This window comes from Panulirus ornatus, chromosome 56 (genome assembly GCF_036320965.1).
Source record: "Panulirus ornatus isolate Po-2019 chromosome 56, ASM3632096v1, whole genome shotgun sequence".
NCBI lineage: Eukaryota > Metazoa > Arthropoda > Malacostraca > Decapoda > Palinuridae > Panulirus > Panulirus ornatus.
In genome coordinates this window covers 16,232,476-16,258,744 of record NC_092279.1, presented here as the reverse complement: position 1 = coordinate 16,258,744, position 26,269 = coordinate 16,232,476, and the positions used below count along the sequence as shown (strand labels likewise).

General features: G+C 36.7%; 1 protein-coding gene across 2 annotated transcripts; it reads right to left on the bottom strand.

Moving 5' to 3' along the window:
• Positions 1-208: 208 nt before the first annotated feature.
• On the bottom strand, positions 209-25,060 carry LOC139765946 (START domain-containing protein 10-like). 2 transcript variants are annotated; one of them, XM_071693946.1, is made up of 8 exons: positions 24,895-25,052; positions 20,183-20,280; positions 14,750-14,890; positions 13,304-13,451; positions 11,714-11,866; positions 6,273-6,394; positions 3,205-3,327; positions 489-1,449 (listed from the first exon to the last, which is right to left on the bottom strand). In XM_071693946.1, the coding sequence occupies exons 2-8, from the start codon at positions 20,219-20,221 to the stop codon at positions 1,354-1,356; spliced, it is 822 nt and encodes a 273-aa protein (XP_071550047.1). In that variant the 5' UTR covers positions 20,222-20,280; positions 24,895-25,052; the 3' UTR covers positions 489-1,353. The 2 variants fall into 2 exon arrangements, with proteins under 2 accessions (XP_071550048.1, XP_071550047.1); XM_071693947.1 differs by lacking the exon at positions 20,183-20,280 and having other exon boundaries at positions 209-1,449; positions 24,895-25,060.
• Positions 25,061-26,269: the final 1,209 nt, after the last annotated feature.

Here is a 26,269-nt window from a genome sequence, read left to right as displayed (position 1 = left end):
TTGGTCTCCAACTTCTTGTTCCTTCAACCTATGACACATATATTCTCTTTGTCAATCTTTCCTCACTCATTCTCTCCATATGTCCAAACCATTTCAACACACCCTTTTCAGCTCTCTCAACCATACTCTTTTTATTTTTATTTCCACACATCTCTCTTACCCTTTCATTACTTACCTGATCAAACTATCAATTTCTATGGAAAAGAACTTTGTTTCTTTTCCAGTTCTTATTCATCTGACATCTAAAAACATTTATTGGTACAACCGTCAACAATGAAGGAAGCTTTTTTTTTCTATTTCACTTTCTACATTGGAAATAAGATGCATGAGTTTATCCAACCATTTCCGTTTTTTGCAAATAATCTTTGAAGTTACATTGTATATTGGGAAATGACCCCTTTCTTTGTGTTTCTGTTCTTATGTGATTTTCTTTTAGTTTTCTTTAAAATGTTTAATATCTTTAAATACTTTTCTTGATCTATGATAAATTTTTTGTGTCACCCTTTTGAATATATTTCTGTCTAAATTTATTGATGTACAGTAATTATCCCATATGGTCCCCCTTAACAAGTTCTTATCTAAAAAAATCATTAACTGGGGATAACTTGGAATGACATAAAATGGTCAATGAAATTAGATCTAAGTTACATACCGTAAATGATCACGCACATTTGTAATAGCTAAACAGTAATGAAAAAATAGACAATCCTTGATAATACTGATAACAAAATTCATTCATCAGATCTTAAAAAATAAAACCATTAACCCATCTATAATGCATATGCCATTTCCTATAAGTTAGCAGGTGGCTTAGTAATATTTCTAAATTCAGTGAGAGTAACATATCTCAAAATTCATGATTCTTAAAAAGTACAAGATTGATAAAAAATCTAATAGTAATAATTTAAAGCTCACAATACTTAAAATAATTACAGTCTGTTACCATGAATGCCATTCAAACAAACTTCACTTTTTGTTTTTATAATTGTTTGCCATTTCCTGCATTGGCAAGTTAGCAAAATTTGTAAATTTCACATAAATGCCATACAAAAATAAATCATTATTAATATGAAACTTTTAAGGAATAACAAAAACAATCAAGTGAAGCTTAATAGCAAGATTCTTTTGTTTCTTCAAAATTAGATTCTCATGTCTCTCATTGACATCATCTATCAGAAGATATGTATCTCACATCTTAATGTAATGCAGTAATTCTAACAACAACCACTGCAATCAATATGAAGAAAATGACAATAAAATGGTTTCTGGGAGTTGGGTTCCACTATCAATGCTGGTAAGAATATAATGTTCCCTTCCATATCACACTCTTTGGACCCCTATAAGGATTAATCCTCAGTAGTCATCATTACTGAGGTGGGCAAGAGCCTTTTCATCAATGTGAGACTCATCCACAATGTCTTCAACATCATCAGCAGGACTCTTGGTACACTGTTGAAAAGAAAGGCAAGATATAAAATTCCATTTTGATAAGGATAAGTAATGGTATCAAGTGTTATGGTAGTAGAGACAAGATGATTAATTAAATGTATTTATATGACAACAGGTGAAGCTTTGTCATCTGCCATCTACCAAAGCCTTGAAAATAACAGGTGTGAGAATATGCCAATTACAAGAGTTTCCCCTGGATGTTAAACATAAAAAATTAATATATGTCTATCTATCTATCTGCCTGTATCTCTAATGCCCATTCCCTTAAGGACCTCACTGAAGGGGATGGTCACAGCAAAAGAATCTCCATAACTGATGATCTGTTCTCTTGCCCCATTTAGTGTGTGTGTGTGTGTGTGTGTTTAATTACCTATCTGCTGTGTGGGAAGAGAGTTTCACAATCATGGGGCTCCATCTGTTAAACATTCTCTACTATCATACAGCTTCTTAAATTTATGTATGTTGTCTGCATTAACCATGCATACAATCATTCTTTTCCATTCAATGAACACTCATACACCACAAGAGTACCTCCTTACATCTTTTTTAATAAGTTTTTGCTCAAATTTATATTATGTCCCCTACTTTGTGTGTCAAGAGAAAGGTGCAAGAGGTGAAAACGAGGGAAAATGAGAGTTGGGGTAAGAGAGTATCATTAAATTTTAGGGAGAATAAAAAGATTTTTGGAAGGAGGTAAATAAAGTGCATAAGACAAGAGAACAAATGGGAACATCGGTGAAGGGGGTTAACTGGAGAGGTAATAACTAGTGGTTAAGAGAAGGAGATGGAGTGAGTATTTTGAAGGTTTGTTAATGTATTTGATGATAAGAGTGGCAGATATAAGGTGTTTTGGTTGAGGTGGTGTGCGAAGCGAGAGGGTCAGGGAGAATGATTTGATAAACAGAGAAGAGGTAGTGAAAGCTTAGTGGAAGATGAAAGCCGGCAAGGCAGCAGGTTTGGATGGTATTGCACTGGAATTTATTGACTGGTTGGTGAGGATATTCAATGTATGTATGTTCGTAGTGAAGTGCCTGAGGATTGGCAGAATGTATGCATAGTGCCATTGTACAAAGGGAAAGAGGATAAAGGTGAGTGTTCAAATTAAGAGGTATAAGTTTGTTAAGTATTCCTGGGAAATTATATTGGAGTGTATTGATTAAGAGGGTATAGGCATGTACAGAGCATCAGATTGGGGAAGAGCAGTGTGGTTTCAGAAGTGGTAGAGGATGTGTGGATCAGGTGTTTGCTTTGAAGAATGTATGTGAGAAATATACTTAGAAATACAGATGGATTTGTAAAAGGTATTAAGAGTATATGGTGTAGGAGGTAAGTTGCTAGAAGTAGTGAAAAGTTTTTATCGAGGATGTAAGGCATGTGTACGAGTAGGAAGAGAGGAAAGTGATTGGTGCCCAGTGAATGTCAGTTTGTGGCAGGGGTGCATGCTGTCTCCATGGTTGTTTAATTTGTTTATAGATGGGGTGGTTAGGGAGGTAAATGCAAGAGTTTTGGAGAGAGGGGCAAGTATGCAATGCACTATAGTGCTTGTAAATATGATCTTCGAAAACAAATCTCTTTATATTATCTTTCTGGTATAAATTTGGTTCTTGTACTTTAACCTACTTATCCTGCTAATATAAAATCTTTCTATTAATCATGCAATGTCCAACCTTTCTACAAGCAGATGCTGATCCAGCCCTTACATTGTGACCTATTTTCTTTCCCCACAAATTTCTGTTTGGTAAGAGAATAAGATACCTGGTTAAAGGCTATCCTGGGTAAGCTGATCTGCTCAGGATATATCCATGGTTTGTAATTAGGATTATTGTGAGATTTCCAAGTTTGGTACTGCCTGCTTGCTTTATGTAATGTTTTCACCATCTGGAAGCAATTAAGAAACTGTTTAATAACCCAGTCAAAATTATAATAGCATTCTATATATGAATATGAAAATCCTCTTCTACCTAAGAAACTGTAATATGCCTTAAAGACCAACTTACCTTTCACTGATCAGTGTACTCTGTGATGATAGTCATATCATACCTCGTCAACGCATGTGAAATATAATTTACATAAAAATCTATTTGAGAAATGCAATATTAATTACAGTGACAATATAAGAAGTATGAGTTTATGCAAAATAATTTCAAATACCAATACTGTATAGAACGAACGACAAATGTACTTAAAAAAGGATTCTTTTCCCTTTTCATCATGGGAAAACTCAAATAATTCACATAACAAAACAAACAGATTTGTTAGCATGACAGATATCATTGTATGATAAGTTGTACTCATTACACAACCAAAGTGCATTGATATTTCTGTTATAGAAATAAATTTGGAGTCATCACAACAAATAGCATAAATCTACTTCAGCCAGTTTTTGAACTGCGTAAGTAGCACACTACCACATGTAACAATAGCTCATTAAGGAAATAAAGTTTAACAGAAACATATTATCCAAAAAAGTACTAAACACTAGCTCTGCTATCATGGCAATATCTCATCACAGATACTTGCAGCTAGATAGGTTCTCAATCTATATTTTGTAATCAAGTGCAGGGATATTCCTGGAACACCAAGTTAAAAAATGAAAGGTTCCAGTGCCAATTTGAAAATATGTATAGTTTTGGAAAAGGAAGTGCAACCTATTCAGTGATAAAATAGGGAGACAAGATATTAAAAATGACAGCAAGAAAAAATGTGAGGAAGAATATGCCAACAGGGATCTGGGCAGCAGGGGAAAGTCGATAGGAAAAAATTAGCAATCAACAATTATATACTGTATTTAAAGTTGTTTCCACATCCATAATAGGGATCAAGTGCCCTGAAGCCTCTCATTCCACTTACACACACACACTTATCACATTATATGCTGAATTAAGGCACATAACCATGGGTTCAATGTCAGGCATGTAATGGTGAATAATTTATACAGATTTCATGTGATTAGAACAATGCTGAAGATTTAAGCAGATATCACCAGAGTGCCTTGTATCGATTAAGAGTGAGATCTTGCCTGTACACTAACGGGATACCCCTTTGCTCAATGATCTGGCAACAAAGGCTACCTTTCAAAATTCAGAGTTACTACAGCTTCATGGAGCACTTTAAGGCCTCAAAGTCTGAGCGTAGGTACTTCATAATTAAGCAAGGTTTTAGGCTACCAAACCTTGGCCTTAAAGGCCATATTCAAGCCAATGAATGCGATCTCAGCTTTACAGATTACTCTTAGTTTACTGCACTCATTCAAAACAGGCACCATATCTGCCACAAATTATAAATGAGGAGCCTCAGAATCAAAGACAGGGTCAAAGAGGATACAGCCTGACCTTAAAGGAAAATAATGGCCACCTTTCAAGGTTAAGACTTTTTACACTTCATGGTACTCATTAAAGCTCACATGTGACCAAATACTGTATTTCAATTTTTGAACGGTTGCCTTGACGGCCATTTGAAAGCCAACAAAGGCCGTCATATAATCTTTTATAAAAGCCATTGTTTTTCCATGTAGGCCAGATAACCAAGCAAGTAAATCAATAAGATCAGCCTTTTGAATTCTGATGAGCCATGTATATTTATATCTGACCCTATCTTTCTGTATCCTACTATCAACACTTATCTACAGAGCTCCTTCATTTCAGAATTCAGAGAACCCCATGAATAATTCTATACTCTAGTGGTGGAATGAAGCGCCCTAGTTTATGTACTTGGCTATCTTAGAAAGTTTTTCAGCTCTGTAGTGTTCTCTCCCTCTCTGATGAGCACCATAGTTTTCTTACATATTAATTTTTAAACAGAATATGTATATTTTGTCGGGATAAACAAAAAAGGTTAAATGGTTTCCTAAAAACTCCTTGTATGGAGAACTACTCTCACATCTGGGGTGGTTTTATCTCTATCCTTACTTGACAGAGTCCAGTCAAAAGTGGTCCAACTTATAAACTGTCCCAGGCTAACTTCTAAACTTGACCCCCTTGCTCTAAGCCACAATGTTGGTTCACTTTCCCTCTTCTTTGGATATAACTTTAGTTTTTGCAACTGAGAGCTGGCTGTTTGTTTGCCCCCACCACTAGCTAGACCACACAATACTCGGCAAGCTGCCGTGTCACATGATTATTATGTGGTCATTGGTAACTCAAGGGTGGGGTGCTTTGACAACTGCTTCTTTCCCTACACATTGAAGCTTTGGAACACTACCTTTTCATGTCTTTCCCAATAATTCTCTCTTTATTTCAATTAAGGCCCAGCCTTGATGTCAACTTTTGTCCGTGACTGAAGCCTTTAACTTAAAAAAAATCTCCATTACTAAACCATAAAATTAAGCAAGGCGTTGCTATTTATGCTTAGATTGCCATCTGAGATTTTCAAGCTTCTAATCACCTGCTATATATCAACTAAGAGAATAAAATGAAAGACATTGAAAGCACTTATTATGAAGTGTTAGTGGTTTATCTATACTTACATTGTCCAGGTACTATCAAAAGCCGTACAACCAAGTCCTATAAAAGAAGCTAGCTGCTAAAGGGAGACCACAAAAGCAACATCAGCTCTGCTGACCAAATATCCTGAACCTCTAAATGTGAGGATATAAACATGGTACTCATACTTACTATTTAGATATCTGTTCCCTTCAAAATACCACCATATGAGCACCTGAAGAAGATAAAACATGCAAAACATGCAAATAAGGGAAGCAAATGCAACGAAAAGTAACTGCCATTTTGTAAATGACACATTTCCATAAAAAACAGAAATTTTCAGGAAGATCATAATTATAATATAGTATATAATCAAATAGGGCAGTAAGTACCAAGGTTTACCTTAGGAGCAAGCACATGAGTTAGTTTGTTGACAAGCCAAGGTGGAAGCTTTCCTCTGGGATCACAGTGAGATACGTAGCTGAAGGAACATCCACCAGAAGGTAGTGGGCGGATCAGGTAGCCTATGGATGGACACACTTGAATTTAAGGATAAAATCTTACAGGACAACAAAGGCACAGTAAGTTAGTAAGAATTTTGCTTAAGCTTAAAAACGTTAGCAATGGTATTTACTTATTTTATTATACTTAATCTCCATTTCCAGTGTTAGCAAGGCAGCGCAAGGAAACAGAAAAAAGAATGGCCCAACCCACCCACATACACATGTATAAACATGAATGCCCACACACGCACATATACATACCTATACATTTCAACGTATACATTTTTTTTTTCACACTATTCGCCATTTCCCGCGATAGCAAGGTAGCGTTAAGAACAGAGGACTGGGCCTTTGAGGGAATATCCTCACCTGGCCCCCTTCTCTGTTCCTTCTTTCGGAAAATTAAAAAAAATGAGAGGGGAGGATTTCCAGCCCCCCGCTCCCTTCCCTTTTAGTCGCCTTCTACGACACGCAGGGAATACATGGGAAGTATTCTTTCTCCCCTATCCCTATATATACATACACATATATACACATGTACGTGTTCAAGCTTGCTGCCTTCATCCATTTCCAATGCCACCCCTAGATAAACATTAGAAAGAACAACTGAAAATGGTTCTACTATGAACCAACTCTGTTAGCTATAATGATTGCTTATGATAAGAACTTTACTGAAAATTATGACTACCTTCCCAACTAATCTTAAATCAGGAAGTTCCTCCAGTACAAAAACATAAAAAAAATGGTGAAAAACAAGGTGAGTCTTGGGATGGAAGGTGTGGACAAGATTCATGCAATTAATTAAGCAAGAAGTAAAATTCTGAAGAAAGAAAAAAAAAAAACGTGTGGAGTTCTCATGGATAAGAGAACAAAAAGGAAAAAAAGATATGAAAAATAGATTAGGAAAGCTCTCTGGAAAGCGATAACACTATGTGGTGTACATAAAAGAGATAGTGGTGTCATCAGAGGTTTCAAATAAATGTGGGAATGCATCAAGGCTCTGTGATATCACTAAGGTTACTGATATTTCCATGGATGAATTTTATGTGAAATATAAGCAAGGTGGGGTGATTAAGGTGTAATACTTTATCACAAAATAACTAAATGAAAGTTGCCATACTTGCTAAATGCAGATGATGCTGTGCTGATCGCTAAAGCATAAGGAGAACTGATTTGAATGATAGGCCACTTTGATATGTATGTAGAAAGGAGGATGATGTTGAAAATTAATGCAAATAAAAGTAAGACTCCAGTTTTAGAAAAGAATGGGAGACCACAGTGTATCATCAGTTTGCATGGTGAAGGGCTGGTGTTGTGGATGTTTAGATTTATTTTACTACAACTAGTTTACTTTCCTACCCTAGCTAGGTGTTACCTAGACATTTCTATTGGCTCCTAAAGCCTCAGGCTGCACTATATGCAATCATAAAGAAATGTAGATTCCTTTGGATTGAGAAGTTCTTTGATGAAACCCAGCACCATGTCATCAGCAAACAATAACAGACACCTCCAAAGCATCTCACCTTTGCCAGACAGCAGGAAAAGCCTTGAAGTCACTTCCTCACCACCCCATGCATAAACATACTGAAGAGCCATGGTGATATCACATACCCCTACCACAGACCAACCTTCAACTGGCATCACTCACTCTCCTTTCTACCTACTTACACACATCTCACTCTCTTGATGAAAATTCCCTCATGCTTCTGTCAGCTTTTCTCTCACACCATATAACACCATCTGCAATATATCTTAATGAATCCTATCATGTACTTTCTCCTGTTCCATAAATGTTGCATACAAATCCTTCTTTTCTCTAGTATTTCTCAAACACATTAATCTAAGCAAACACTTGATCCACTTACCCTCTACCATTCTTGAAGCCACACTGTTCCTCCATAGTCTTATGGCCTATGCATGCCACCACCTCGCAATCACCACTCTAGAAACAACTTACCAAGTACTCTCAATAAGCTTATACCTCTGTAATTCATCAAATTTTAGGGAGAATAAAAAGATGTTCTGGAAGGAGGTAAATAAAGTGCGTAAGACAAGGGAGCAAATGGGAACTTCAGTGAAGGGCGCAAATGGGGAGGTGATAACAAGTAGTGGTGATGTGAGAAGGAGATGGAGTGAGTATTTTGAAGGTTTGTTGAATGTGTTTGATGATAGAGTGGCAGATATAGGGTGTTTTGGTCGAGGTGGTGTGCAAAGTGCGAGGGTTAGGGAAAATGATTTGGTAAACAGAGAAGAGGTAGTAAAAGCTTTGCGGAAGATGAAAGCTGGCAAGGCAGCAGGTTTGGATGGTATTGCAGTGGAATTTATTAAAAAAGGGGGTGACTGTATTGTTGACTGGTTGGTAAGGTTATTTAATGTATGTATGACTCATGGTGAGGTGCCTGAGGATTGGCGGAATGCGTGCATAGTGCCATTGTACAAAGGCAAAGGGGATAAGAGTGAGTGCTCAAATTACAGAGGTATAAGTTTGTTGAGTATTCCTGGCAAATTATATGGGAGGGTATTGATCGAGAGGATGAAGGCATGTACAGAGCATCAGATTGGGGAAGAGCAGTGTGGTTTCAGAAGTGGTAGAGTATGTGTGGATCAGGTGTTTGCTTTGAAGAATCTATGTGAGAAATACTTAGAAAAGCAAATGGATTTGTATGTAGCATTTATGGATCTGGAGAAGGCATATGATAGAGTTGATAGAGATGCTCTGTGGAAGGTATTAAGAATATATGGTGTGGGAGGAAAGTTGTTAGAAGCAGTGAAAAGTTTTTATCGAGGATGTAAGGCATGTGTACGTGTAGGAAGAGAGGAAAGTGATTGGTTCTCAGTGAATGTAGGTTTGCGGCGGCAGGGGTGTGTGATGTCTCCATGGTTGTTTAATTTGTTTATGGATGGGGTTGTTAGGGAGGTGAATGCAAGAGTTTTGGAAAGAGGGGCAAGTATGAAGTCTGTTGGGGATGAGAGAGCTTGGGAAGTGAGTCAGTTGTTGTTCGCTGATGATACAGCGCTGGTGGCTGATTCATGTGAGAAACTGCAGAAGCTGGTGACTGAGTTTGGTAAAGTGTGTGAAAGAAGAAAGTCAAGAGTAAATGTGAATAAGAGCAAGGTTATTAGGTACAGTAGGGTTGAGGGTCAAGTCAATTGGGAGGTGAGTTTGAATGGAGAAAAACTGGAGGAAGTGAAGTGTTTTAGATATCTGGGAGTGGATCTGGCAGCGGATGGAAACATGGAAGCGGAAGTGGATCATAGGGTGGGGGAGGGGGCGAAAATTCTGGGAGCCTTGAAGAATGTGTGGAAGTCGAGAACATTATCTCGGAAAGCAAAAATGGGTATGTTTGAAGGAATAGTGGTTCCAACAATGTTGTATGGTTGCGAGGCGTGGACTATGGATAGAGTTGTGTGCAGGAGGATGGATGTGCTGGAAATGAGATGTTTGAGGACAATGTGTGGTGTGAGGTGGTTTGATCGAGTAAGTAACGTAAGGGTAAGAGAGATGTGTGGAAATAAAAAGAGCGTGGTTGAGAGAGCAGAAGAGGGTGTTTTGAAATGGTTTGGTCACATGGAGAGAATGAGTGAGGAAAGATTGACCAAGAGGATATATGTGTCGGAGGTGGAGGGAACGAGGAGAAGAGGGAGACCAAATTGGAGGTGGAAAGATGGAGTGAAAAAGATTTTGTGTGATCGGGGCCTGAACATGCAGGAGGGTGAAAGGAGGGCAAGGAATAAAGTGAATTGGAGCGATGTGGTATACCGGGGTTGACGTGCTGTCAGTGGATTGAATCAAGGCATGTGGAGCGTCTGGGGTAAACCATGGAAAGCTGTGTAGGTATGTATATTTGCGTGTGTGGACGTATGTATATACATGTGTATGGGGGTGGGTTGGGCCATTTCTTTCGTCTGTTTCCTTGCGCTACCTCGCAAACGCGGGAGACAGCGGCAAAAAAAAAATTCAAACATTCATCTTAATCCACCATGCCTTTACACAATCATGCAGGCATTTCACAAATCCTCAGGCATGATCCATAAATACAACGAAAATCCTAATTAACCAATGAACAACACCATCAACCCCTTTCTTAAGAAATCTAACTGCAATACAATTCAATCCAGTTGTCTTGCCACATTTCCTCTTACACAAGGCATTCACCTCTTCTCTTTTCACCAAACCATTTCCCATGACTCTCTCACTTTATATACCTCTCCAAACTACATAAACAACATCTGCCACCCTATCATAAAACACATTCAGCAATTCTTCAAAGTACTCTTTTCATCTACTCTTGAATTCATCTCTACCTGTTACCACTTCCCCATTTGCTACCTTCACCAATGTTCCCATTTTTTTTTTGTTTTTTCTCATACTGTTAACCTCCGTTCAAAACTTCTTTCTATTCTCCCTGACTTTTGCTGATACTCTAACCCTAACTCTCATTTGCTCTTTCAGCTCTTGGCCTCCTGCCACTTTTGCTTGCACATCTCCAAATCAACTGCACACCTCTCATTTCTCTTTATCATTACCAAATATGAAGACCAAGGTACATTTCTAGAAATAAGCACTTAAAACTCACTGCTATCTGACAATGTCTGCCTATCAAGGTATATGCATAAGTTAGCAATGGAATGATTACAATTTTCAAGCTACTTATTAGAATCACAAAATTACAATTAGCAATGGTCATACAAGCAATGATGGTGTGTTTAATCTCAGAATTATCTTGAGTACCTGAAAAATGTGCTCAAGAGTATTCAACTGGTGGTTATAACTTTACAATGTGCAGCCATAAGCCTGACAATTGACAAGCTTTGACCCCAACTAACCAACAATTATCAGGGAAAATAGTAAAGCACATATACTGTATGTATGAAGCATATGCCCAATTATGCTGCTGATTTTAAGTTAGATGGCAGGTTACAGGCAATACACAGATAGAATCGATTTTGTTAAAGCGACCTCACTGCTTTGCAGTTACCTGGTGCTGTGACTTACCTGGCTCATCCACAACCCCAAGTATTCCCCAGGTGATAGCAGAAGTTATAGACAAGCAGATAGGAGCAGCCATGTGGCATCTTTTGCAATGCATGTAGTGCATCATGTATTGATGAGGAAGTGAGGATGAAGTTTTCACTTTACTGTTTTCAATAAGATTAAAAAGGGATTTGAAAAAAGAGAAGCTCACATCCAGGCCTTTAATGGTTCCCAGAGCATTGGTTCATCCTCCTTATCCCCGTCCCACACACCAATAATGATTTACACTATGGCACTCAGGGCACTTAGTATGTTCACCTCTTTACTATCAATAACACACCTCACTGAACAGAAGACTGACTTACCAGTCAAGTGGGACAAGCCTCGTACAAAACCTTTCTTCGGAGGATATTGGTGATGGAACACAGAATGGTTTAAAACATATAATTCTCTGCCTGTATCAAGCCATGATCGCTGCAGAACAAAATCGCGATTTTTCAGGGGTGCTGGACAGGCAACTGAAAATAGAAAATGAAAACAAGTTTACCAAAAAGTCTTTTGAAAATTACATACACAGTAGAGCAGGGAAGCAGGTTAATTGGAATGTGAGTTTGTGTGAGTTTGAATGGATAAAATTTGAATAGGCAATGTTTTAGATACCCGTATGTGGACATGGCAGCGAATGGAACCATAGAATTGGAAGCGAGTCATAAAGTAAGTGAGGGGATGAAAGTTCTTGGAGTACTAAGGTATACATGGAAAGAGAGGTCATTATCTGGGAGCGCAAAAATGGGTATGTATGAAAGTATAGTATTCCTAACAATGTTGTATGGGTGTGAGTCATGGGCTATAGATAAGGATGTGTGGAGGAGTTAGAAATTAAATGCTTGAAGGTAATATGTGCTGTGAGCTAGTTTGATTGAATAAGTAACAAAAGGAGCAAGAGCGAGGTGTGGTAATAAGAATGTGATTGAGAAAGTTGAAGACGGTGTCCTTAAATGGTCTGGACATATGCAAAGAAAGAGCTGGAAAGGTTGAAAAAAGAATATATGTGTCAGTAGTAGAGGGGAAAAGGAGAAGGGGGTTAATATTAACTTTCAGAGTGTAAAACATATCATACTGGCTTCAGTATGGATTTCAGTAAAGACATGAATCACCATAGAGAGAAAAGGCAACCCTGGTAGAACTACCCACAAAGACCATATGCAACTTATGTACCTACTCAGTCTTTAGCTTTTAACAATACACAAGTGCTAATAATACAGTATGGAATGCATCTGGCTATTAAATGGTTGACATGCCTGCTTTTATAAAATGGAAATCTATTGGTTTTATATCTACGAAAATGATAAAAGTCCTTCACCGACAACTTATTTATACAGTAGGAGGCATCATTTTTGGGTGTGTGATAGCCAACATCAGTAACATGAATCATGTGCTTGTCTCATATTTGGCAGAAGTGTGGGTCATGAATGACATTCTATGTACCCATTCTGTCTTCACAGTGTTTGATAATACACAAGATCAAATAAAACAGTTTGGGTTGCATTTGGCAAGTAAGGGGTTGACATGCCTGAAGACAGTATTTATTCAAAATAATTCTTCAGTAACTGCACTCTAGACCAATAACTTATTCTTCAGTTTCATAGATGCATCAACCAACTTCAGTGGGGCATAAAATTAAATTCTATTGGTTCTTTTTTCCACATATTTGCCATTTCCCGCATTAGCGAGGTAGCGTGAAGAACAGGGGACTGAGCCTAAGGGGTGAAAAAACCTCACTTGGCCCCTCTTTCTGTTCCTTCTTTTGGAAAAGTAAAAAACTGGAGGGGAGGATTTCCAGCCCCCTGCTCTCTCCCTTTTTAATCGCCTTTTGCAACACACAGGGAATACGTGGGAAGTATTCTTTCTCCCCTATCCCCAGGGGATAGGGGGGTTCTTCTGTGACAACTTACTTGCATAGTAAGAAACATCATTATTGGGATTGAGGTAGCCAACATCAATAGAGTGAATCATGTGCTTGTCCCATATTTGGCGGTACTGTGGGTCATGGAGGACATCATATAACACGCTGGCATCTATGTCGTTGTAAACAGTGCATACCTGTTTGAGGAGAAATATCATAAATTTCCATAGGCAGAAAATACACATAACTAAAGAATAACTTTCTGAAAGCTGCAATTTAACCAGATTATATTGTTTTCAACCGCAAATTTCTGTCATCATTTAACTGATACTCTATAAAATATAAGGTTTCTAATCCCTTACAAGGACAAAAAGTTTGCCAAAGAATATGTAATAAAAATCGTGAGAAAAGTTTCAAGGTAAACAACAGAAGTAATAATGACACCAGTTCAGACTGGAGAAAGGAACTTAATCTTCAGATGTTTTCCATTATCATGTTCAACTGAATGGAGTGCAATGCAGACTGTTCAGTATTCATTCTCTTGCATACCATCTTACTAATAACATTATCCTTTCCCAAGCATGGGGCCAGATATAACCTTCTGGTGCAGATAAGCTATGCTGTATTTGTATTTTTTCTCTAGATAGATTTTTCAGCAATTAATTCATTTCTTTTATGAAACCAACTTCATTCCATGTAAAACTGATTGCTTTTCAAATAAAACCAGAAAAAAAGGAAAAAAAAATTGACGACATGAAGTTGTGCATTTTAGTTCTTAATAAAATACAACCGACTCGTTTTTTTTGCCAACAAAAAACCAACACAATAAGTGTTATATACCAAAAAATGTGGACAATTTTAAGTTCTATATTAATGAAATCAGAAACTGGAAATGAGTAGTACCATGGCTGATAAATGAAAAATGGAATATCGAGAAATTTCTCCAAATTATTCACATTTCAGTTTTATGTTTGTATTCTTTTCTACTATTCCACTCGGTTCATTTGCAACTAATAAAAAGATAAAAAAAAGTGTTGTAATAACAAGAATGTGGTTGAAATAGTTGAAGAACATGTGCTGAAATGGTTTGGACATCTAGATAGAATAAATTAGGAGAGGTTGACAGAGAGCATAAATGTGACAAAAGTGGAGGGGACAAGAAAAAGAGGGAGACCAACTGGAGATGGGAGAATGAAATGACAAAGATTATGAGTGCTTAGGGCCTGAACATACAGGAGAGTATAGAGCATGCATGGGATACAGTGAATTAGAACAATGAGGTGTACAAGGGCTGACGTGCTGTCAGTGGACTGAACCAGAGCATGTGAAATGGTCTAGGGAAATCAAGGAAATGTCTGTGGAGCCTGAGTGTGGATAGGAGTGTGTGGTTTTGGTGCATCGCACATGATAACTAGAGAATATCTGTGAATGAAATTCTGTTATTCATGTGCAAATTTATAACATTTACAAACACTGCAATACATGTGTAGACTACCTTGATCATCTGAAAAGTTGAATTCTTTGTCGGCCTGGTGAAAACTTTTGTGGGTAGTTGATCATATTCCAGACTCCAGCCATCATGAAGATCACAAAGCTGTTTCAGCCTTTCAAAATCACGATCCTCTGCTACCCGTACCTACATAATGAAACCTTGCATGAAATTTTCATAAGTAGTATTATTTTTCTGATTATCAAATTCAAAGTAAAAATGCTTGTCTAATAGTATCTTTGAAAGCCCATATCCCTCTGCTGAGCATGGTAATAAAAAATCAAAGAATTAATAGCAAAACTGAGTTCCTCACTACAGACAACTGTAAACTGAATAACAGAAGAAAGCTGCATTGTTTAAATGACTATTAAAATAACATTACATAAACCCAGGTAATGTGCACTAACTATGGGAAGATCCAATATGAATAGCAACATTTTGCTTGAAGCTAATAATGAAAATGAAACATGCAGTAATCAATACATAACATACATTCTATAAGGCACACTTAAAGCAGGATTGAATAAGCAAATTTCTGTGTCATAACATTTCTATGTAGGGATCCTCAATTAAAGATTATGTTCAAAGTAGTGCATGGCATTTGCTGAAGAATATTGAAAGGTGGTTTCAGAGTCACACAAGTTGGAGATATTTTCACATGCATGCACAACAAGAAACATGAATATTATGATTTATGTTTCTAGATCACTGTAATGAAAATAATGAAATTAACATTTTTGTATTAAGAAGGGTATTATTTTTCTACTTACATCTAGGTTTATATCTAAATAACAGAAACTGCAGTCAAAAAGTATAACTATATTGGTAATTCTGTTTTTATACTTGTTCCAAATAAAATTTGTAGGGGACACAGAAGTCACCATAATTCATAGGTTAGGTACCAGAAGCATCTATGAATTATCGGACTGCAAATTCTCATTTAAGTTATTTAAATGGAAGTAATTACTTAGGTTCTGTAGGTCAAAAAATATTCATACATATTCAATTAATTAGGTTCTGTAGGCTAAAAAATATACATACACTTCCAAAACTGCTTTAATGAACACTAAACATCATAAATAATACACCAACAAACAAAATAACATAGACATTGTGCAAAAGGTAGTTCTATATTACATTAAAAGCTCCTTCCATTTTCATAATCATCCTCTGGGTGATGGTGATACGCTATCATTTGACAGAAGTGGGCTATGCAGTGTGACATTGGATGAGATCTCTAGGAATAATATGCATAGTCCCAATAACATCCTTCAGGTAGTCCCTACCTGTCCCGAAGGAAAGAATGACTGTAAAAAATTGCTGGCCATAGTCTACCCTGAAGAAATATGATTTACATCACAAGCTCAAATCAAGACATGGTGAACACATCCAAACTATCTATTCCTACAAAAACTCAAAGCATACAAGAGGAAGTCTAGGATAATGAAAAGGAAGAATGGGAAGAAAAAATGGAGGCTTGTTCATTGGTCTCCTCTATAGAAAGAATAGCAATTTTTGAAGTCTGAAAAACCTCTTCTCTTCGTAGCAGTGTCCTGTAAGCATGAAAGACTCTCTAGGACACTATTTAGGAAAACTAGGGTTAGGAACTTCTACCCTTTGTTTTGCTGGTGTGGAAACACTGGCTTCCCATCCTTCACTATCCTCCCAATTAGAGTGGCAGCTCATTCATTTTGGGCCTACCTTTAGCCTATCAGAAACCACCAAGGAGATGACATCATCAACCTACTTACTGATGGCTGCTCAGAATCCACAGATAAAAGGCATCAACCTAAAAGTGGTCACAGTTGGCACTGAGAAAGGCTATTCAAAGATAAGGAGGGAAATTAAGGCAGGGCAAAAATTCCTTGGGGGACAATGTCTGAGAGAGGAAAGGTTTTCAAATTCAAAAACCTTAATTTCTGTCCTCTGTTCTCTGTCCCACAAATATGACAGCACACCTGCAAGAAGGAGAAGGGCTTAGAGAGAAAAAAAACAGCAAAGTAGAAAAATCAAACCCAAAGGTGGAAAAAACTTACTGATGAATCTGAAGACACTAGAATCTGCCTTTCCTTAGGGATGAGTCCCCAGAAGCACACAGAGTAGATCAAAGAAATCTTAGCTATAGAACTCATTGATAAAGTTAGTAAACAAGGGCTAAAGATTGCTTTTGTTAATTTTCTCCAATAAAAGGTTTCTGAGGAAGACTATGGTAGAGGTCAACTTCCTCGCATCATGTGCTCTAGTGTTGAGCTCAAACTGACCAAATAAGTTTCTTAACCCACATACAGATATAGCTGGACTAGATACACGTCATTACACTTCATGACGTATGGTCCTAACTGGTGAACAAAGGACTGAGCCTTAGAGGGAATATCCTCACATGGCCCCCTTCTCTGTTCCTTTTTTTGGAGAGAAAAAAAAATGGAAGGGGAGGATATCCAGCCCCCCCTCCCTCCCCTTTTAGTCACCATCTACAACATGCAGGGAATATGTGGAAAGTATTCTTTCCTCCCTATCCCCAGGGATAAAACATTTGTTCTTCATACTCTTGATTTATGTTTTTGTATGTGAAAAATAGTTTCAAAATCAGAGACAATTCACCTTACTAGATCAAATATCAGAGATATGGATAGAAAGATAGGTGACATTACAAACCCTTGCCACAGACCAATCTTCACTTAGAACCACTTGCTCTTTTTCTTCCTACTTGTGCATATTATTTTACTTTCAATACACCCTTATATCATATTTGTTCCCATATATTCAATGAATTACCAGCCAATAAGAAATCTAGTTTTATAATTATTCTTTTTTATAGCATTTGCCATCTCCCACATTAGTGAGGCAGCGCCAAGAACAGAAGACTGAGCCTTAGAGGGAAAAATCCTCACTTAGCCCCCTTCTATGTTCCTTCTTCTGGAAAAGTAAAAACTGGCGAGAAGAATTTCCAGCCCCCTTGCTCCTACCCCTTTTAGTTGCCTTCTACGACACACAAGGAATACATAGGAAGTATTCTTTCTCCCCTATCCCCAGAGATAATTTCTATATGCCTTTAATAATTTTGTAACAACAATAAAGAAATGATCCATTATTCTTTAAATCTCTTACAGTAGGACATACCGTTATTTGTAGTTTATTCCTATAAAAATGGTAAAAAAGAAATCAAATATGATGAACTCTCATATTGTAGTTAGTTTTGTATACTCTAAACTTCCATACACAAAATTTAATCAATGTGATTATATAAAATGTTTGGGTATACACCACGGTCCAGCACAGCAGCTGGGACAGCTCAAGGCTGTGTTTTGTGCAGAAGCACTGATTCACTGGGGTACAATATATGTATTGACTTTAGTGAATCCTGAATCATGCAATCAAAAGCTCTCTCTTTAAGTTGATACACATAGCATGCAGGACAAGAAGCAGCACAGATTGTGGGTTAAATGTATGGTACGGCTACACCATCTAGTCTGCACTTTGTGTAACTATTGTTGTAAGATATGTGCATTCATTCAAATTATTCATAACTTTATCCTATAAGGAAAATCCATTTAAAAGGAGAAAATCATCCCTCTATTTGTGGAATATCACAAGTGAAACTACTCAATAATAACTAAATGCAAGTATCAAATTTACATTCTGGGATAATGGACTATCTTATATTCATCAATGTATTCTATAACATTAAAACACTGTGAACATGGCAGAATTTACATGAGTGAACATGTTGGAATTTACATGATATTAAAGAACTGAGGTGGATATGGAAAGTAAGTATGAAAAAGTGGTCAAATGACTAATGATTGGACAATAACAGTAACTGTTCCACTGCATGATTAAAAGGGGAGTAAAATTGACCATGAAATTATAAAGGAATGTGTCCTTAGCACAGCTGGCAAACTTATGATTATTGAGTGACTGAATATGTTAACAGGATTAATTAATCACTTGTTGATGAGGAACAAGGTGGATTTGAGAATGGAAAAGAGTGTGGTAAACAGTATTTTTGCAGGTGGACAAGTGGTAACTAAAGTTTTGATGAACAAGAAGGTAAAAGCAACATTTATGGATTTACAAGAGGCCTATAATGAAGAGAATAGGAAGGCACTGGAAAGTTCTGATTGACTCTACATGATGTGCATGAGAAACTTCTAAATGCTGTTTAGAGTTTTCATATGAAATGTATGCGAGGGAATAACTGGAGGTTTGTCAGATTTAAATAAATGTACTATGTGATATAATTATGATTATCTAATGTTTTGATTTTAAGGTCATGACACTGTGTGAGATGAGAATGATATGGGATGATTTTGGAGTGATACTTAACCATGCAGAAACAAAGTGGATATTGCCATAATTGTCGTATGCATATAGTCTCTGTGATGTTCGTTAAATCATTTGATTAACTGAACAGAATGGTGGCTCACTATATGTTGGAGTAGGATGCTCAGTGTGAATGCAAATAAAAGTATGATATACGTTTTATGAAAAGGAAGGGAGGTCAGGCTATGATATCAGTGTGCATGATGAAGAACTTAAAGTTATGGTGAGCTTAATTTTTTAGGAATAAAGTTTATTTAGTTGATAAAGGGAAAACTGAAGTTAAAAGTAGATATACTGAGAGTGCAATGAACCATCTGGTATTAGGAAAAGTTAAAGCATACAGGGTACAAAAGTTTTCAGTAATGAGCCCTCATCCCACTGTTATTCTATGGGTGTGATATCCCATCTATTTAGATCAGGAAAGGTCAACTGTAAAAGAACTATAAATGGAAAATTTGAGTAGTATATTAGGAGTGAAGATGAAAGGTAGAATGAGTGTGAAGATGAGAAGGTTATGTGCTGCACATATGTTATCAGAAAGGAGCAAAAATGGGTCTTTTAGGATGGTACAGTCATATAGAAAGTATGGCAGACAAGCTAGTCAAGAATGTACAATGTTGTTAGCAGAAGTTGAAACGAGGAGAGATATAATACATAAGAAATGAACACATGCAGTAAGGTAATTGACCAATACTAGAGATACATCAGATGAAGATGTTATGAAAATTATTCAGGACTGGATGTGGAGGAAGAACTTTGCATATGGAAGTGGAACGAATAGAAAACTTGGTCTCAAATGACAATCAGTTTAATGTGCAAAGTCAAAAGTAAGAAACATTTTCACAAGTTAGGAAGTCTATATTTCACCTTAACACTCTAGGCATGGGTTGAGGAAGTGTGTGAGTGATGCTGCACAGAATGTAATTACCTGATTTACCTAATCAAATTCAAATTGGAGTATTAGTAATGAGCAGATAAACAGATGGAGAATATACATAAATTAAGTTCAGTACAGTATAAAGTTAACTTCATGAATTATAAACTGATATACAAATCATGCATAAACAGAAATAAATCAAGACCAATTCTTAAGTTTATGTCAGATGCCTAACTAACCTCAAGTCTATGCTCCTCTTCCTGACGTTCACTCTTCATGGTGTGTCCAACCAAAGAAGCCTAGCTCAAGGCTTAAGATATTCTAGATATAGCTCCAGCTGTAAACAGTATCTGGACTCAGACTAGCCATCACGCTAGCATTATTTTGTAAATCACATTAAGGATTAAAGCATCACATGTCTAACCAGTAATATGTTTGTAGTATAAAGATAATGTGCTGTGAAATCAAGATGTTTAAGTAGGAGGGAGAAAATGAATAAATATGCCTACTCTGCCACTATAAAAAAATGATAAAATTGTTTGGTTTGCCATGGATGAAGTCTTTGAATAAAAAACATTATAAATGCAATCCTTTTAATACATCAAGATCTATGCAATTTGATAAAAATTACAAAACAGTCAGATTTCAATTCCCTATGTACCAGACAACTTTTAATTTCAGTTACCCACAAACAATGAAACAAAAAGTTTTATACAAAAAGTTTTCTTCACAAAAATATACATTCATAAATATAAGACTGCACAAACCTCTCTCAACCTGAAAAACAAAAACTGAACATTTTGAAGATTCAAAAACCTTTTCTCTCCAAGGTGCCATCCCAGGAGTAATGAGGTATCTCTTGGATATTTAGGCTCTTAGTAACATTTAAAACACTATCCAACTGATGAAGTAGCACTAGCTTTCCCAAACTGCCACTATCTACTGCAGTTAGCAGAAGCTCACTCATCTTGGGCATGCATTTAACCAACTCAAGAGACCACCAAAGTGATGATATCACTGACCCTGTAGCTCTGGAGGACCTACCAGCTCATCAACCCAGCATTCATAAATCACACATCAAATTAGAGGAGGACACCATCAATGAAAATTTTTTTCTATTCTTTTATAGAGAGGGGAAGGCAGGGTAAGGTAAGAAAACTAAACAGTTGCTGACAGGAAAATGCTGAAAGAAAAAGTTTTTCTAAGAATTAAATTCTACATGTCTTTCCTATGTCAGTTCATCACATGAGCAGATCTGAGCTACTCGTTCAATTTAGATATACTTGCTACTGTGATTTTCCTGCAATCTGTTGTCCTTGTTTGTTATTATGGCATCCAAACATCCAGTAACATCTACCCCAGAACCAGCAGAAATAATGTCCTAAATCTATCAAATAACATTTATGTTAATCTTTGTGTTAATTCGTAATGTACTAATATGATGAAAATTTAGTTTAAAATACATTTGGGACAGTTCATCTCACACCACTGCACAAATCCAATTTTTCTCTGCACGTTTATTAGTTCACTCAATGTAATTTCTCTTTACGCTAAGCTTTCGCACAACATAATCCCCTCATAAAACGAGGGGTGGGTGTATCATACAGCTTCTTAAATTTTTGTTTGCTTTCTGCATTAACCATGTCCTCAATCAATTTAACAAGCTTCTTGGTTAATTTATGTCATGTCCTGTGGTTGCTCTAGCCCTACACCTTGAAAGACCATTCAATGTTCGCATCATCAATGTTTAAAACCTAATAGATGGTGATCAAGTCACCCCTCTCTTCTGTCTTCCAAGGTGAGCAAATTTACTAACTTCAGCCTTTTCCTGTAATTTAAGTCTCTTATTTCTGATACCATATTTCAAAACATTCAGCAATTTTAGAATACTCACAAACTCTTCTTTTAATTTTCTCTGCCTGCTACTGCTTCTTCATCTATTCTCCTTATTGCCACCCCCAATATGTTCTCTTGTTTTCCTCGCACAACTCACCTCTAAACTCATCTTAATCACTCTGATTCCTTGATAATATCTCATCCTATGTTTCAACAGCCCTCTTTTTCACCTCCTGGTTCTTTTTCTTGACCTCCTGCTGCTTTCATTCCTTCATTGTAAGTACCATCCACACACTTCCCTTTCATTTCCCACTATCAATTTAACTTTCTTATTCCACCAATCAGAGCATTATCTCATCCTTATATATCCCACGTTGGAAATGTCGCACACTTCCCCTGCATGCTTAAACACTGCCTCTCTAAAATCCTTCCACCTCCCTGGTTTCTATAACTCTCTCCTTATGTTATTCTTGGTCCACTCTTCTATGGTATGTCTGCCAACAGGTCTCTTATCTCAACTGTCACTTTCATTACTTCTCTCACACATCCCTTTCACACTTGCCTCCATCATTGCAGCCTATGGAATCATGAAAGATGAAGTAAGCCATAGGGTGGATGAGGTGCTGAGGTCTTGGATACATTGAGGAGTGTGTAGAAAGAAAGATCACTGTCTATGAGGGCAAAGATAGGTATTTCATATTATAGTAGTCCCGACAATGTTGTATGAACGTGCAGTGTAGCACTTAGATAAGGATGTACGGAGAAGGGTGGATGTGTTGGAAATGAAGTGAATAAGGACACCGTGCAGTGAGGAGGGTGTGAAAAAATGGTTTGGACATATGGAAAAGATGAGTGACAAGTGGCTGAGTAAAACTGTATATATATATCAGAAGAAAAGGAAACAAGGAGAAGGGGAAAACCAAAAGATACTTTGAATGATATGGTGAATACATGTTGAAGTCTTCAGGGGTTTTCTACCCTCACAGCCCAGGCTCGGTATAGGCAGGGCCTTTAGTTGACCAAGCTGTTTGAAGCTTCAGCCCACAGGCTCACTCAGAGGTAAAACATTTGCCTACAATTATGTATCCATTACTATGAGTCATATCAGACAGGAGGAATGCATGGAAGAGGGTGGATGTGTTGGAAATGAAATGTCTTCGAATAATAAGTAGGTTGATCAAGTATGCAAGCAAGCAAGTAAATAAGTGAGAGAAAGGTGAGGTATAAGAAGAGTATGGTAAGAGAGCTGAAGAGGGGGTGCTAAAATAGTTTAGACATATGGAGAGCATGAGTGAGGAGAAGTTGACAAAGAGAATATATGTCAGAAATGGATGTGACAAGGAGAAGGTGAAGACCAAACTGGAGATGAAAGGATGGAGTGAAAAAGATTTTCTGGGCTTGGGGCCTGAACATGGAAAAAAGTGAAAAGCATGCTGGAGATAAAGTGAATCAGAGTGATGCACTAAACAGATGATGTGCTAATAATGGACTGAACCACGGCACATGAGGAAGCTTGGGGAAACCAAGGAAATGTCTCTGGGACCTGGTTGTGGATGTGGTTTTGGTGTATCAACATGGCACCCAGAAATAAATATGATTGAAAGAGGCCTTTTTTTGTCTATTCAAAGTACTAACTCATTAATGGGGAAATGGCTTTTGCTTCTGAGAGCTGGCTCCTTGTGTGCCCACACCACTAGTTAGACCACACAATACCTGGGATACTGCTGTGTCATAATTATTGTGTGGCCATCAGCAACTCAAGGGAGGGCTGTTTTGATACCTGCTTCTTTCCCTACACGTTGAAGCTTTGTAACTCTCTACCCCTCTCATGTCTTTCCCAATAATCATGCCATGGCTCAATTCAAAAGACAGGTTTTTCACTTTCTCAAAAATTCATAAATACTTTCCCTTGCTTTTTCTTTTTCTGTTTCATAATTCTCTCTATAGTTCAATTAAGGCCCACCCTTGATGTGGACTTTTGTCCATAACTGGAGCCTTAACATGAAAAACCTCAACCAAGCCAACAAAATGGTAATGATGTAACTGCCTAATTTGTTACTTTTGAAATTATATTCAGTTCAGAGAGTCTTTTTATTTTCATTTTCTTGCACTCTTGAATGGAATTTTCAAATCATACCTGACATTTAGGGATTGAACACTGCAAGCAAAAGTCTAACTTCACTCTGCATCAAGACTAGCTTTGGGAAATAACTGCTTATGTTCGAGTGCTTAACATAGTTTGTTGTAGTTCCAAAAATACCCTCATATGAGCAGTGTATCTTTTCTTTCATACAGAATGTTTTAGAATATAGTGAAAGTATTATTTCAAGAAAATTGTAAAAAATCAGCATAACCAATGAAAACTTCATTCAGCCTAACTAATAGTCAGAATTTATCTTATTGTTTGATATTCTTATCAAAATATACCATTCACACACATGGAATTGTACTAGTATGGGGCTATATATTAACAAGCAGATGATACATCAAAGTGACGATGCAATACTGGAGAAAACATATGATTCTGGCAAATCACTACAATCAATTAAGTCACTATATGAGGTTTTGTGAGATTCTTATGGGCTTTGTCCATATCTAAAAAGTATATTATCAACTGTAGTTATTGTCATCCAGATGTTTTCCCCCTATATACATGATTTCTGCACCTTATTTAACATCATACTTTAAAATATGCTGTAAATCATGCGCTGCAACTGTTACTAGATTCTGTGCACACCAGCAATATAAAACGGTCATTTCACATCCAATGACCTAAGCTGAAGTTTGGCTTGCCTGCAAAACAATATCACCCAGTATCCAAAGTTAGCAGCACCAAGTGGCTAAACCTAAACTCCATATTACCCATAACTTTATTGGATAACAGATTGTTAGTATATCAGGAAACACTATAAAATATTAATCCTAGTTACCCTTACAGCCAAGAGACACCAGCTTAAAATATGATTAAGTCTATAAAGTAAAAGATCCAAGTATAACAACTGTGGTTAGTGTGAACAATATCAAAGTTCCACTAAGACCCCATTACCAACTGTGACCAGTATTAAAATCACTTAACACTTAGCCCCAAAACCTATTTCATTGCAATTCATCTCACCTCTCCTATGTTCATTTTGTACTAAAGTGATCTACTGCTAAACCAAATAAAGCTGGACTCTGCTGTCTTTTCTCAAGGGGCTCACATATGGTATCCATGCACATGCCAACTCATCATCCAATTTTGACAGTTTCAATCAGCTCATTTCTGTTTACTTCACATTTGAATAAAGACCATTACTTGTGTACAGCTTATATCTTACTGCAATTCGATCGTACAAATATAGTATTTAATAGTATTTTAAGGATAAACTAAGATTTCTTGACTGCAACCAGAGGATTCAGATTCTTCGTACCCTAGATGACTGATTATCTATAATATCCTCCAGCAGACGACATTCGATACCTATTTGCGTAGGAGATACACATCGAGGCATTTATCAGCTTGACAATTTTTTATTTTTGTATCGTATTATTCACATTATATGATATACTGATATATAATACTGTGATGCATAATAATATTCAATAGATATGATTCTTCCTGTATCCTCTATTACTACACTTTCATTGGACCCATGTGCCTATAAAACTGCAGTTTAAGAAATGATAATGATACCTACTTAATATAGATATATCTGCCATAGTTTTTTTATTCAAAGAAATTCATCTGATGATAGAAACACGGTAGTTTTTAAACTACCACTAAATGCTGTTCATGTCCTCCCTCTATTACATTTTATAGTCGGTAACGTGCCCAAGGAAAGAAGAGAGGAAAAGTCTTTATTAATGTGTACTATGTTTTTTTCCGTCCGGTAGCTTACTTTATAGATAATGATATCCTCTACATGGTGTGGAGTACAATTGACAGCTTAGGTTTCACAAAACAAGACGATCGTTCTGCAGTTGTAAGATAGGTGGTCAAGTTGTGTGCTGTGCACACTGATCATTGAGCTTCACAGGAAGCACATTCATTTATAAGGAACGTGTATTTGACTCACCTTCCCCTAATCCAAATCATTTTCGTTTCTTATATTTCTTATTTGATGACGTCCAGCCATCAAGAAAAGTCTTTATGTTTTAAAAACGAATTTGTAGGGACTTCCATTAAGTTATCCAAGTTTCAAGATGATCCAAGATCTCTGGTACGGTGCAGACCTAGTTGTCTCTTTTTGCTTTCTGAATATGTAATATTGATGTAATGTAAGGTAATTAGCTGATCACCGTAAATTACTTTACGTAATTCAGATGAGATGCAGGACAAAATATCATAATACACACCATGTTTCAAATATATATATATATATATATATATATATATATATATATATATATATATATATATATATATATATATATATATATATATATCAGTATAACTAAACATAACCATTGTTATCGATTCTTGAATAAAAACTATGAAATATGACTCAGAA